This window comes from Curcuma longa, unplaced genomic scaffold (genome assembly GCF_044706935.1).
Source record: "Curcuma longa cultivar G26 ecotype Majalengka, Jawa Barat unplaced genomic scaffold, ITB_CL_G26_1.1 contig_22832, whole genome shotgun sequence".
Lineage (NCBI taxonomy): Eukaryota > Viridiplantae > Streptophyta > Magnoliopsida > Zingiberales > Zingiberaceae > Curcuma > Curcuma longa.
In genome coordinates this window covers 12,409-26,853 of record NW_027432018.1, presented here as the reverse complement: position 1 = coordinate 26,853, position 14,445 = coordinate 12,409, and the positions used below count along the sequence as shown (strand labels likewise).

Genomic DNA, 14,445 nt, shown 5'->3' with positions numbered 1-14,445 from the left:
CAGTAATTCCTTGTCCTTCAGATTCAAGTTACTCAAAACATCTGTCCAAGAGGGTCATCCTCTTGACGTGTTACAACTTTGGCTAAAGAGTTACAAGTAACAATCTTGACAAATGATCATAGGGTATATGTCTCTTAATAAAAGGAGTGGTGAATCCTCTGTTGGCTACATAATCACCTTCAAACACTTCGACATATAATCAATCATCCCGGGTCCACACCTATATATAGACGTTTGCTTAAGATATCAAAGTGTAAGTCTCCATGACCAAGATAACTTGAATACCTCAAGTTGATGAAACTTACACTCGAGCTATAATGAGATATTCATAGACATGTATAGAACCACATGAAGTATCATTGCAGGTCACTTCCGATGAACTAGTTCCTTTAATTAACATCCATATGTTAGCTCTCAATATCTCAATGTTTCCAGCCAGTTAGGATTGGCTACTTGATAAAACCAAGGAGTCTAATATATGCTAGTCTTACAAAATCAATGATGTCATATCTCATCAATTCATTGACTAGGAAATATTTCAATATGTATATAATTGCATATGTAGAGATACCCACTAATTGTAATCCAATCACAATTTCTCTCATACTATGCATTATTTTATGGACATCAGTAATTGAGTTTAAGATCAAATTAAATATATACAGAATGTATACTTAAATAATAATTTTATTTATTCAATAAATAATATAATATATAAGACGATTACCTTAGAACACCTCTCAGATATAACATTGTCGTTGTGTATTGTTTGCCACTGAAAGCTTGTGCCGCTGTCGGAGTTTATTCCATCATCTCCGGAAAGGGTTCTGGTTATTTGCCCTTCACTAGCAGTTAAGAGTTGACTATCGGAGTCTACGTCAGGAATATGATTGCTGGTGATAATTAGAAATCCTCGAAAAACTATCGCGACGTGTGTTTTTGCATGTTTTTTAATATTAGAGTTTTCTCTCATATCGACCGTGGTCAATTGTCGGCCAGTATTAAGGACGATGACGTGACTCATGACTTTGAAAGTCATCTAGATGAAAACTTGGTATGGATCACCGATAGAGGTGGAGCTTGATAAAGCTGCTCGATTGATCACCATTCTCGTTCAATGTCATCCATCAAGTATACTTAGAATAAATGTTATTCTTAAATTTTTAAATTCTAGTTATGCCTTGTACTTATTGTATTCTGCATGCATGTATTGCGAGTATTGTAATGCTTAGTCATAATTATTGATTTTTCTTCCTCTGAGTACATTTGTGAAACGTGTAAACACATGCAATGCACCGAGTTGAACCTAACACAAAAATCATGTCTGATTCATCATAAACAATGTTACATACTCATAAATGTCTACAAAATATTATCAAATTTAACATGAAAAAAAACTCATAGCCAGAAGACCAACAAATCCCTTTAGGTAAGGGATTGTGGTGTTTGATTGATTTGTCCGAGTTAATGAAAATAGGTGCCCAAACTTAGGTAATTATAGAGCTATAAATTGATTGATGACTTCAATCCTATTAAATCTACCTAGATTGTCAAAATCATCTACTATATCTATAAGACTTAAAGGAATCTTATATGTACTAAAAGAAAATAAAATATAAATAAATATATACAAAATGTATAATTTATAAAATATAAAATATCATTGTCTACTTTAAATCTATGACAATAAAATTTAAACAACTCCTCAATTCTTGATATGACATGTTCTTTTTTATTTGAGAAGTGAGCAAGAAAGAAATCACCCGATGCTTTAGTTGAATTTATAGAACCAAAGCACCTCGGTTTACAATACCAAGCAACAAAGACACATCTCTTCTAGTGAAGGCAACCAATACGCTTGAAAATCTAAAATGATTAGATATCTTCTATGATATATTTTTTACTCATAAAAAATGTACAAACATTAAGTTTCTACAACTATTTGATTTTACTAAATTACTTACTACTTCGTGTTTAAGTTTCACAACTAGAAGCTGTACTTGAGAATCTAAAGATTTTAGATGTTGAATTCTAATTTTGAAATATATTGACCAATACCATGGATATGCTGCATATCTTGTATGTCCAAGAAAATATCAAAGTGAGGCTGTTTGATAATCACTATATGTTGATCATATAAACAACAAGAACCACGATGCATTCCTTTCAATATGGATGCTTCAAAAAAATTGTTAAAGTGACTAACATACTATTCTAATGTAGTTTCTACCCAAGATTTACTGAAGCATATAATTTTTCAATATTGAAATTATTAACAACCAAATACACACTGGTGGAGGTTTTTCAAATCCAAATGTACATTATTTTGAATATATCCAGCATAATAGTAGTGCTGTTTTGAAATCCAATGAAATTTAAATCATCACTTGTTAATGAAATTATAGACCTCAATAAATTAGTGTATTTGTTAAAAACAATTACATCTAAACCCATAGGAGATAAACATAAATATAAACACTGAAGACTAAACTTGTCCATGTTACATACCTTTAGGGATCTAAAGGCTGAAACACTTGCCACACCTTCTTGCCCATTTTGAAATGAGAGCATAAACGACAAACAAAATCCTAAACTCGAATGCAAAGAGTCAAACTAGATCAATATATGGTTTGTTGAAAACCTTAAGTGAGTTGTTGTCGCTTGAGAAAGATATAAGAAAACACTATGAACATTTTCGATGTGGGAGGATCTCGTCGATTAAAATAGAGTGTCAGATTTTTATCTTTACCAACTTAACGGAGAAGATATTAGATTGACATGCATGGAGAGCTACGCTGTCTGGAAACGGCGACAACACTGCCGTCTCCGTTTCCGAAACGCTGGGAAACATTTCCATCTGTGGAAACTTACAAGAAACGGCGGAGGCGGTGGTGCTCTGCTGCGCGTGGTGAAGGAGGACGACTTCCGGCCGCCGCTGCCTCGTCCGAGGAGGCAGCCTTGTGGCCGGCTGATTGGCGGAGGTGGGAGCGCTCAAGTTGCCTGGCCTTGGCCTCGAACTGCTGGAGCGTGTACCGCTCGCCGCTCTGCCAGACGGGCTTTTGCACGGGGTGGGGCCGGCGGGGGCAGAACCCTACCTGCTGCTGCCGCGTGGTGAAGGAGGACGACTTTCGGCCGTCGCTCCTCGTTCACAGTATTTGAGGAGGACGATTTCCCAAAAACTCCCGGAAATCGCGATTCTTTCTCCTGTTTCACGCAGCCACCCCCTGTTTCCTCTTCTTCGCTCCGATCGTGCGACACGGAGGGGCTGGCAGCTGGACCCGGCGACGGGGAAGCTACCGGAGGTCCCAGATCTTCGATCGCGTGGTTGCTTGATTGCCAGAGGTGGCGCGATCGGCTGTTAGGACGGCAGCGATCAGCGCGACAAACCGAGCAAGGAAGGCCAGATTCGGCCGAGAGGAGGATTGGATCTTGGATCTGATTCGGCCGGTGGTGTTGTGGGAGTAGATCCAAGGCGGTTAGGGTTTTAGAATTGAGCTTTGAGAATTCTTGGATTTCTGTAAACCTGGGCTCGGCAGTGCCGACGTTTCCAAAATCTGGAAACTTCAATTATTGTCGTTTCCTCATTTCCGTTTCCGCGTTTTCTATTTCTTGTCTCTAAGTTTTCAGACAGCGTAGATGGAGAGAGAAAGAAAAATCTTGAAGTTGCATGCATCTGAATCATCGAAATTATTTTAAAATTTAAACATTTTAAATATAATTCAGATGCAAGAAATTGACATGCGAAAAAGAGGGAGGGATAGGACGAAAAATCTATAGTAAAATAATACGTCCTTGAATCCGTCTTAAAATGTGATGCATAGTTTAAATTTTTTTTAAATCTGTGTGCCTTTGTTAAATCGTCATAATTTTTTTTTAAAAAAATTAAACAGCCACATCGGTTTTTATCTCAGACACATGGAAGTCGATGACAGAGAAATTAAATACTAAATTTAATTCTAATAAGTGAGTCAGATGATAAGGCCAAGCCTTCACATTTTACAAAGACACATGCATCGACCTTTTATTTATCTTTAGCTCACAGATCTAACACTTATCACGGTCCGCACGGAGAGGAAGAAACGAGAGAGAATAGGGAATGGCATCGGCTCCATCGTCTTCATCGCCGCCGACGCCGACGCCGACGCCAACGCCAACGCGGATACTGTTCGGGGTGAACGAGTCGTCCATTCGCGGGTATCCGCACCCTTCCATCAGCAGCCGCACCGCCTTCGACTGGACTCTGCAGAAGCTCATTCGCTCTAACGCTGCCGGCTTCTATGCCCTCTTTCTTCATGTCCAGGCCCCCGACGAAGATGGTCACTCTCTTTCTCCTTTTAATAATACTATTACTACTATCCCCGTTACTCTGCTTCTAGATTGTTGGTTCTGTGACCGATTAAATGCATTCCCCTTCTCTTTTTTTTTTCCCCGCTTCCCTCTTCTCTTTCTTATGGAGATTTGGGATTTCTTTTTAGAAAAACAAACGAAAGAAATTAATTATATAGGATATTTCCTATATAAGAGATGACTGTTTCGTTTGTTTTCTTTTACTGTTATTTTGATACCTTTGATGAGTAATGGTTGCGGATGCTGGTCATGCTCTAGGAATAACTATGAACTAACACAAAATCAAGATGGTTGGAATTGTCAAATCGCCTCTGGGTTTAACACCAATGATACACCTAGGAACGACCTTACCAGATCATCAGGCTATGCCTATGTGGTCCCTCAACACATTGGGATATTGTGCTTGTTCCTAAACCCCGACCTCCCAAGAGGAGTCTTCCTGACCCTACTTTTAGCTCTCCCCTCCGAGCATGATACCGAAATGATGAGGAAGCTGAAAGTGGAAAAGGATGAAATTAAATTGACAGAAGTTTATGCTAAGAAACAGACAAGATAAAGGGCACTGTGTAGTTTCACTAAGAGATACATAAATCCACTACCCTCAGGATGCATACACGGATACAAAGAAAAATATGCATCACCACTCAAGGACAAAACTAGAATAGAAAACTCAAAGAGTTCTTCAAACACAATCAAAATTTTAGTATTTTTTTTACTCACAAACACCAAGATAAGTACTAGTGCATGAAACAATTCTTTGTGCATAGGGTAGTACAAAATTTACTGATTTACTACTTATAACTAATCTCTTTAATGTTCTCCTTGGTTAAGAAGATAAGCTGAAATTACTCCCCATTGAATCTTGCACAACTATAACTTTTCCTACTTGTTTTAAAATTTGCATGACCCTATCCGTTGCTTAGACTTGTTTCAAAAATCTGCAAATTTGCATGCATAGACTGAATTTACTCCTGATGAATCTTGAATAGCCATAACTTTACTTTTGAAAATGCTTTGACTTGTTTCCAAAATATGCATGCCCCTTAACCCTTGCTTTGACTTGTTTCAAGAAATATTCTAAATGCTACTTAACTCAGGCTACTCAATCAGGTTGTGCTTGCAACTTATTTGGTTCATGAGTTGTAGACGATACCATAGGTTCAACATTGTAGCACATTCAACACTCCTATTTCAATCTCCCTAGATTGAAAAAGACTTGTCCTCAAGTCTTCGTTTGCTCTATGATAAGACTTAAGTCACCCACATTGAACGTTGGGGAGACACTATAATCTCCAAGTAGTTGGATCTCATAAGCATTCTTGCCAATTCTCTTAAGTACCTTAAATGGATCATCTGCCTTTGGTTTCAATCATGATTTGAAATCTTGTATCGTGTAGGGCGGAAGAGTCGAAACATATCATTTTAGTAAATTATCGAGACACGATACTACTCAACAAAGATAATATCTCCTTCCTCTTTTAATCTTCAATCCATCACCGACACTATGTATCGGAACGTCAACACAATATTAAAATAATATCACTCTAGTTAAAGACTACAATTCCACATAGCTTGAGATTTTGAACATTGGTTTCAATGTTCTAAATTTACCTTAAATAAAACCTCTCGTTCCTTAGGTGAATACATGCCAAATCACCCTCATTACTCCATGCACTTTTTGTGTTTGTTGGTAGCTTGCATGTACCTATTATTTTACTTCTCAATTGTTGCCTTAACACTTTCGTGCAACTTCTTTATTTGCTTAGCTCTTTCAGAAGCATCTCCACTGAATTGCTTAGTTATAGAATGACGAACTAAGTCCAAAGGAGCAGTAAGATTAACACCATAAATAACCTCAAAAGGATTCTTACCAATGCTATGATGCATGGTACGGTTGTAGGCAAACTCAATTTGTGGAAGAATGAGATCCCATTACTTGATGTTTTTACCAACATAGCTTCTAAGTAAGTTTCCTAAGCTTCTAATGTTTACCTCAGTTTGCCCATCGGTTTGTGGATGATGAGAGCTACTAAAATTTAGTGAGCCACCCAATTTCCTCCATAACATTCTCCAAAAGTGGCTAAGAAATTTGAATCTTGATCATACAACATAATTCTTGGGATGCCATGCAATCTCTGTTGGGTTTTAGTATGCATATTTTAAATTTTATGTTTCTCTAAACATGCAATGAAAGTGTAATAAATAATTTATTACTATCTACGCATAAAATCCACATGAGGATACATACACATGCAAACATAGTCATATATAACAAACATAAACAATTTATACTTTTTGAATGACGTGAAGCAAAAACAACATTAACTAGCAACCTTGAGAAAGGTTGTCTCTATTCGTATCCACGCCGAGATCTTCTTGAGATGACTTTCTTAAGTCACGTATCATGTCTCTGTTTCGATACTCGTCGAAGGAATGAGACAAGTGATCCGAGAGAGGACCTACGGTCCGATTCCATATCTGACGGCTTGAAGCAATCTAGCGATACGAATCGAATTGAACGGAGGTGCTCACATTACCATTCGAAGGTTGAATGGTTAGCTGTCAACAAGGGCGCTAACAATTGTCGGAACAATAGTCCAAAAGGAAGGAAGAAAGAGTACCTCTTAGCGGAGAAGCAACCGTTGCTTCTCCTCTTATTTTTTGCTTCCATTATCGGTTGTAGCTTCCTTTGGCTCAGAGATAACCGACCTTGGGAGGTTACTGATCTATGGAAAGATCCTTGGCCGGAGTTGAACTTGGATGAGGCTTCTTTGGCCGGCGGCAACCAATCCCATAAGATGGTGGGCAGCGACTATGGAAGAGATGTTGGGTGACAACTTGAGAGGAGGATTTTGGTGGTTGATTTAAAACCTAACAATTATGTTTTTAATCCACTAAATAACTCTTTTTTAGATATGTATTTATAGATCTCTAACGGGTTTGATTCGCTAACTAAAAATTCACATCCGCTAACCTAAACTCCAAATCAATAACCTCAAGTTTGGTTCACAACCAAATCTGGTTGGTTCAAAATCAAACTGAGTTGCTTTAGAACCAAATCACCTTTTAATTAAATCAAAACCAATTTGGTTTATAATTAAATCAAAGAGGGCCCACTTTGTTTTCAAAAGACGTGGTTTATTCGTGCTTCCGTTCTTGTAAAATATCTTCTATATTGACCTTTCGTCTAGTTCAACCGGACTCAATCTCTTTCGATCTGAGAATCCCATTTTCAAATTTGTTTTATGTCTTTTGGAGAAACTCGTAGTGCGTGTGACCTTATAAGTTCTTGGTTTATGTTGGTCGTTTATAATTAACTATTAATTACATATCGATCATGAGTAGTACTTAGTATATCATGATCCCTAATTAACCGAAAAATTACAGTTGATTCTAGAACTATTTTTGAATCCTTCAGCAGCTACAGTTGTTCATGCGTCTGTTCCTTTTACGCATCTTATACCCGTTTTGTTTAGGACATAGTCTATATGTCAGTCTTCACTAAGTTGACGACGTCACACCTAGCCCAAGTAGTAGTTCTTTGTCCTGCGAATTTAAGTTACTCAAAATAATTGTCCAAGACGACCATCCTTTTGACGTGCTTCTGCTTTGGCCAAAGACTTACGAATAACAATCCTGACAAGTAGTCATAGGGTATACGCTTTCTAATAAAAGGAGTGGTGAATCCTTTATTGACTATTCAATCACTTTCGGGCACTTCGACTTATACCCAATCATCCTTAATCCACACCTCCGTAGAAACGTTTGCTTAAGATGTTAAAGTATAAGTCTCCATGACTAAGATGATTTGAATATCTCAAGTCGAAGGAAACTTGCACTCAAGTTGCAATGTGATATTTATAAATATGTATAGAACCATATGAAATCTCATGGCAAGCCACTTCCGATGAACTAGTTATCCTTAACCAACATCTATATGTTAATTCTCAACATTCCAATGTTTCCAGCTAGTTAGGATCGAGCTGCTTGACCAAGGAGTCTAATATATGTTAGTCTCACAGAATCGATGATGTCTAGTCTTATCAACTTATCGACTAGGGAATATTTTAATACATACATAATTACACATACAGAGATACCCATTAATTGGCTATGCATTGTATTGTGGGCCTTAGTAATTGAGTTTAAGATCAAATTAAATACATAGAGAATGCGCACTTAAATAGTGATTTTATTTATCCAATAAATGCTATATTATCTAAGGTGATTGCCTTAGGATACCTTTCAAATATAACAATCTCACAATCTACTTGATGTGCAAATCAATAAAATGAGATGCATTAACATTCGCCTCCATAGCTGATAATAAGGCATGCCTTCTACTTAAAGCATCAACAACCACATTTTGAACACTAGATTTGTTCTTAATAGTATAAGATATCAAGATCAAGAAGTCTACCCAAGCTCCATGTTTCCTATTTAACTTATGCTGGTGATTAATAAACTTCAGTGCCTTGATAAGATACAACTCTAAGGGAATAAGTCTTTATAAATGGCATAAAACTCTTTTTCATTGGTAGAATACCTCCTCCTTGCATCATTCATATTTTCATTAAAGAAAGAAATAAAATTTCCTTCTTGGTTCAAAACAACACTGATACTCATATTAGAAGCATCCCTTTCAGCCTTGAGCACCTTGTCAAAATTTGGAAGAATAGCTTTCTCTTTAGTAGCTCGAAAGCATCAATTTCACTTCACTTGAATTTATCATCTTCAAACATTCAGGAATTGGAGCAACAATATAACTCAAACCCGTAATGCACCTTCTGTAAAAGGAAGTTAATCCATGGTAAAAAACTCCTCACATTATACAATGAAGTAAGTGTTGTCTAGTTAAGAATAGTCTCTACCTTGCTTTGATTCATCATGGTTCCATTTTTTGAAACAACATACCACAAAAACACTAGACTAGGCTTAAAAAAATCACACATTTTTAGATTAGCATAAAGTTTCTATTGCCTCAAACTAAGAAACTTTAAGATGATGTATATGCTTCTCTTCACCCTTGCAGTTAATATGTCATCAAAATAAACCACACCACAAGATACACAAGACCAGATGCATGGCTTAAGTATGTGATTCATAAATCACATGAAAGTTCTAGGGGCATTTAACCTAAATGGCATAAACAACCATTCATATAGGCATCTCTAGTTTTAAATTTTGCCCTCCACTTATCTCCAGGCTGACCTCATCCTGATGTGGTGGTGGTAACGACTCCTCAAGTCAATTTTCGAAAAAATAGAAGCAACACCCAATTGATCATGTAAATAATGTAACCTTTAGATGGGAAAGCGGTAATCAACTATGATCTTATTGATTACAGATATGGCTGGTTACCTTTATGACTTGGTAACCCCCGTAATAGGTAAGACCTGTTGACCCGATTAAGGTTTTGGGCCGAGTTCAATGAACTTGGCCCATGGTCGGGGCTACCCCCCTTATCAAGTTTCATATACCTCAACTTGACTTCAAGGAGGGATATGGATACCCTATGGGAATGACCTTACCTCAGATCAGCATGCTAAGCCTATGTGGTCCCACACCACATTGGTATATTGCACTTGTTCTTAAAACCTATGGGATACCTCCTGAGATAAAATCTTCTCTAGCTCCCTGAGCTCCCTACTTCGAGCTCTTTGAGCAGTTCAGTAAGCCTAGTTCCCAAGTTCTTTTAGTAACCGCCATAAGCTGACAACTCACAACCTCTATTTGGTCCCTCCATGTTCATGACTTTGGAATTAATGGCCAACTAAGCAATTTTATGGAGATTGTGATCATAATTCATTGCATGCCTATAAATACCAATGTACGTGTATCATTTGTGGACTATGCCCTAGTGACTTAAGCCAAATGACTTCGGCGCCCTTTGGTGTTTGCTATAGTGTGTGCTGATTGGACTTTGTCCCCACCTTAGTATCCATCTTTGTCATTAGACCTTTGCATCAACACTGCCGCCTCGACATCTGACTCGATAGTAGTTTTCCATCATTATTTTTGGGTCGGCCTCTGCATCAACACCGCCACCAACATCTGACTCAATAGCAGATTTTCGCATCATCAACCATAGTTGTATCAAGTTAGGTAAACATGCTTCCTTGATAGTTAAACGATCAGATTTGCCTTTCCTACTTCTTAGACATATATACCTTTAATGTTTGCTCTTTCAACATATATATATATATATATATATATATATATATATATATATATATATATATATTACTTCAGCTGCTTGCAGAAAAGAACACACTTAGAAACTCTCAAACACACTAGAGAAACTCTCAGAGGGGTTGGATGCCTTAGGTGCATCCTTACAATGGTATTTATAGAGCCATGGCATGAGATACATAGTAGTAGAGGAAGAGATAATAACGAATCTCTGAGTGGAAGAGTGAGCTGTCTTTGTCGGTGGAGTGGTGAGCTGTCTTTTTGTTCTTTACAGGTGAGGCTCACTGGACTAAGACGAAGAAGAAAGTAAACAAGAAACTTTCTACCTGTTCTTTCTATCTGTTAGATCTAAAAATTTTTTATTTACTGTTTACTATTTACTGTTGTCACTATTCACGGTTAAAAATTCATCTACTACTTTATGCTTGTTGCTTTCCGTTTTCTGTCTTCTACTTGTTAGATTTCTCCCCTACTGTATTTTACTATTTCTATACTTAAAAAAAAAACCCAAGAAAAGACCCAAGAAAAGCAAAACCCAAGAAAAGTGGTATCAGAGCAGAAGAACTTGCGGACCTTAAATTTGAACTTTATATTTGAGAATCTTTCGAACCATGAGACAAGAACAATGAACCATGATATATGAACTCAGCACTTACACCAAAACTAGACTATCTAGATCTAGCTTTACATTCTAGTAAAACAATCACTACATCTGACTTAGGAAAACACACCTGCTATTTAAACTTTCAAGAAGTACACACTTTACATTCTAATTCAGCACATCTAAACACATTAACAGATTTAAACATAGGATTAGGAAAAACAGTAGAAAGTTGTAAGCTTCAGACTTATATAATTTTAAAACAGCTGAGTCAGAAAATAGAACAACAAAAACAAGATATAAAAGCTCTACAAAGAAACCTTGACTTTCTAAAAGAAACACAAGAAAATGTAGTCAGGTACATTTTCAGTTGTTTTTCAGTTGTTTTTGGATTTGTATATAGGTACATTTTCTTGTGTTTCTTTTAGAAAGTCAAGGTTTCTTTGTAGAGCTTTTATATCTTGTTTTTGTTGTTCTATTTTCTGACTCAGCTGTTTTAAAATTATATAAGTCTGAAGCTGACAACTTTCTACTGTTTTTCCTAATCCTATGTTTAAATCTGTTAATGTGTTTAGATGTGCTGAATTAGAATGTAAAGTGTGTACTTCTTAAAAGTTTAAATAGCAGGTGTGTTTTCCTAAGTCAGATGTAGTGATTGTTTTACTAGAATGTAAAGCTAGATCTAGATAGTCTAGTTTTGGTGTAAGTGCTGAGTTCATATATCATGGTTCATTGTTCTTGTCTCATGGTTCGAAAGATTCTCAAATATAAAGTTCAAATTTAAGGTCCGCAAGTTCTTTGCTCTGATACCACTTTTGTTGGGTTTTGCTTTTCTTGGGTCTTTTCTTGGGTTTTTTTTTTCTTTTCTTGGGGTTTTTTTAAGTATAGAAATAGTAAAATACAGTAGGGGAGAAATCTAACAAGTAGAAGACAGAAAACGGAAAACAACAAGCATAAAGTAGTAGATGAATTTTTAACCGTGAATAGTGACAACAGTAAATAGTAAACAGTAAATAGTAAACAGTAAACAGTAAACAATAAATAAAAATTTTTTAGATCTAACAGATAGAAAGAACAGGTAGAAAGTTTCTTGTTTACTTTCTTCTTCGTCTTAGTCCAGTGAGCCTCACCTGTAAAGAACAAAAAGAAACTATGCCCCGGCTAATTTTCAGGTCTTCTGGCTTTAGGCCTTGCCTTACTAAGCCAGCACAGGTCTTACTAGTTTAGTTCTTACAGTTACTGTTTCACACACCCATTGTTAAATATTTGTTCAGAGATTGATTGATCTATAAGATTCATATGTGGAGGGCTAAATTTGCCTCAAGTGCTTTATATGGCCTCATGTAATGTGACGGTTGCAAGATGGTGTCATACTTTATCAAATAGATTTTGCCCCTATGCTGGACTATCTCAAGTAAAACCTTAATAAGATAGTGTCTCTTGATCCGTGAACAATTTATCTAGTTTCTTGTCCTAGCAATTGATTTTGTACACAAGGAATAAATCAATAACAAACATTTTATTCCATTATCATGTCGCAAACTTCTTTAGTAGCCATCTGAATTACAGTGCTTTAAATACAAAGTTGAATGTTACTGTTTTGAGTAAAGTTTCAACCTTCAAGATTGTCGATGGCTAATGACGTTTTCTTCTCTTTGTTGTAAAGGATTTGACGACATGGACAGTGTTTATGCATCACCTGATGACTTCAAGAACAAGAATGAAAAACAGAAGATAAAAGGGCTTTACTTACTTCAGTACTTTGTAGAACGCTCCCATCAAGTTGGGGTAAAAGTTGCCTAAGGCGAACTGTACTGTTGATTGACATCTAGGATATAGAAAAAAAGTTTAGAAAGTTATACTACAAATGATCTTATCTTTGACATTATGCAATTGTTCCAGATAAAATGTGAAGCATGGTTAAAGATGGGTGATCCTAAAGTAGTTATATGTGAAGAGGCAAAGAGAGTGCAACCAGATCTTTTGGTTGTGGGGAGTCGTGGGCTTGGACCTGTCCAAAGGTATTAGCTTTCATGAATGGATCGATTACTCTATGTTATTATCATTACTGTCTCATTAGTAGAATTTACAAGATCTACTACTATTTTGCTCTATTTCTTATGAAAAATTGTCTTATCGTTAGCCGAGAATAACTCTTGCTATATATAGTCTACAGAGAGCTTGAAAATAAGTTTTATTTTTCATCACACATCAGCCAAGTAATAGAGGGTGGATACCTAGCAAAATTATTTGTAGATTTGGTGATGAGTGTAAATTAGCTCATGAAGGATTTTTTTCGTGATCTGCTAGCTTTTCACCATCTCCCTTTTTTTTTTTAAAAAAAGGCCTTGTAATGTGGATTGCTACATTTTATTCATTTGTGTTCCCTCTAAATTTTGGAATCTCCCTACAGGTGTCAATAGGTAGTGACATCCATGACATCCATACTTGCTTGGGAGAGAATGCATTTCACATCTAAAGATAACCCATTTACATGAGTATTTTGTTTTTGCATCAAAAAATTATTAGATTGAGAAGAACGCTGGGGGACAATGTTTACAAAAATAGACTTCAAATGATTTTAAAAAGTTGTGATAATTTATATTAGAGCAAAGAAGACTTGGTTAACAATGATAAAATAAGATATAATTTATTTAGATATATATAATGATATAGTAGGTATAGAATTTAATGACGTAAAAGGATCCATAGTTGACCCCATCTAGTGAGATAATGTTTGGTTATTGTTGCTAAATAATTGTGCAATGAAACTACAAGAGAAAGAAAATAGTGAATTTAACTTAGAACTCTCAGATTCCTACTATACAACTTATGACGTATTACACGAGTTACTCCTCATAAACCACTAAACTTTCTTCTATTTGGAAACCTTTTAAAGGTGGAGAAATCTTTATAATGCCAAAGTACAACAATGAGTTAAAAAAGCTCCTATGGTAGAAGATTAAATCATAAAACTGATAGTGCAATACAGAAGATGGGATAGTTAGAGGGGAAGGGGGTGAATAGCGAACTTGTAGAGAAAATGTCTAATTTCTCTTGCTACGTGCTTAGCAAGTACACACGCGCTAGCATATAGAACATATAAAACAAACACATAAGGAGACTCATTATTTTATTTGGTTCACAACCTTAGGTAGTTAGTACAAGACCTATGCACACGGAGTCACTATTTTTCTTCTCTTCGGTAAAGGGCTAGAGGTGGAGAAACCTCTTAGTGCATCAATCAAGAACTATACAAAAGCATATAAATGACAATAAGATGCATAATGAAAGAAACAACAATT

At 36.3% G+C, this 14,445-nt stretch overlaps 1 protein-coding gene across 1 annotated transcript; it reads left to right on the top strand.

Moving 5' to 3' along the window:
* The first annotated feature begins 4,042 nt into the window (after window positions 1–4,042).
* LOC141817991 (universal stress protein A-like protein) lies at window positions 4,043–13,183 on the top strand. Its single transcript, XM_074705595.1, has 3 exons — window positions 4,043–4,316; window positions 12,807–12,928; window positions 13,043–13,183. The coding sequence occupies exons 1-3, from the start codon at window positions 4,097–4,099 to the stop codon at window positions 13,166–13,168; spliced, it is 468 nt and encodes a 155-aa protein (XP_074561696.1). The 5' UTR covers window positions 4,043–4,096; the 3' UTR covers window positions 13,169–13,183.
* Window positions 13,184–14,445: the final 1,262 nt, after the last annotated feature.

What these genes read in the sequence shown, in the direction of transcription:
- LOC141817991 (XM_074705595.1), top strand. Translation starts at nt 4,097, where the DNA reads ATGGCATCGGCTCCATCGTCTTCATCGCCGCCGACGCCGACGCCGACG. An exon ending in CCAGGCCCCCGACGAAGATG is followed by an intron (nt 4,317 to 12,806) that starts GTCACTCTCTTT and finishes TTTGTTGTAAAG; the next exon opens with GATTTGACGACATGGACAGT. An exon ending in AACGCTCCCATCAAGTTGGG is followed by an intron (nt 12,929 to 13,042) that starts GTAAAAGTTGCC and finishes CAATTGTTCCAG; the next exon opens with ATAAAATGTGAAGCATGGTT.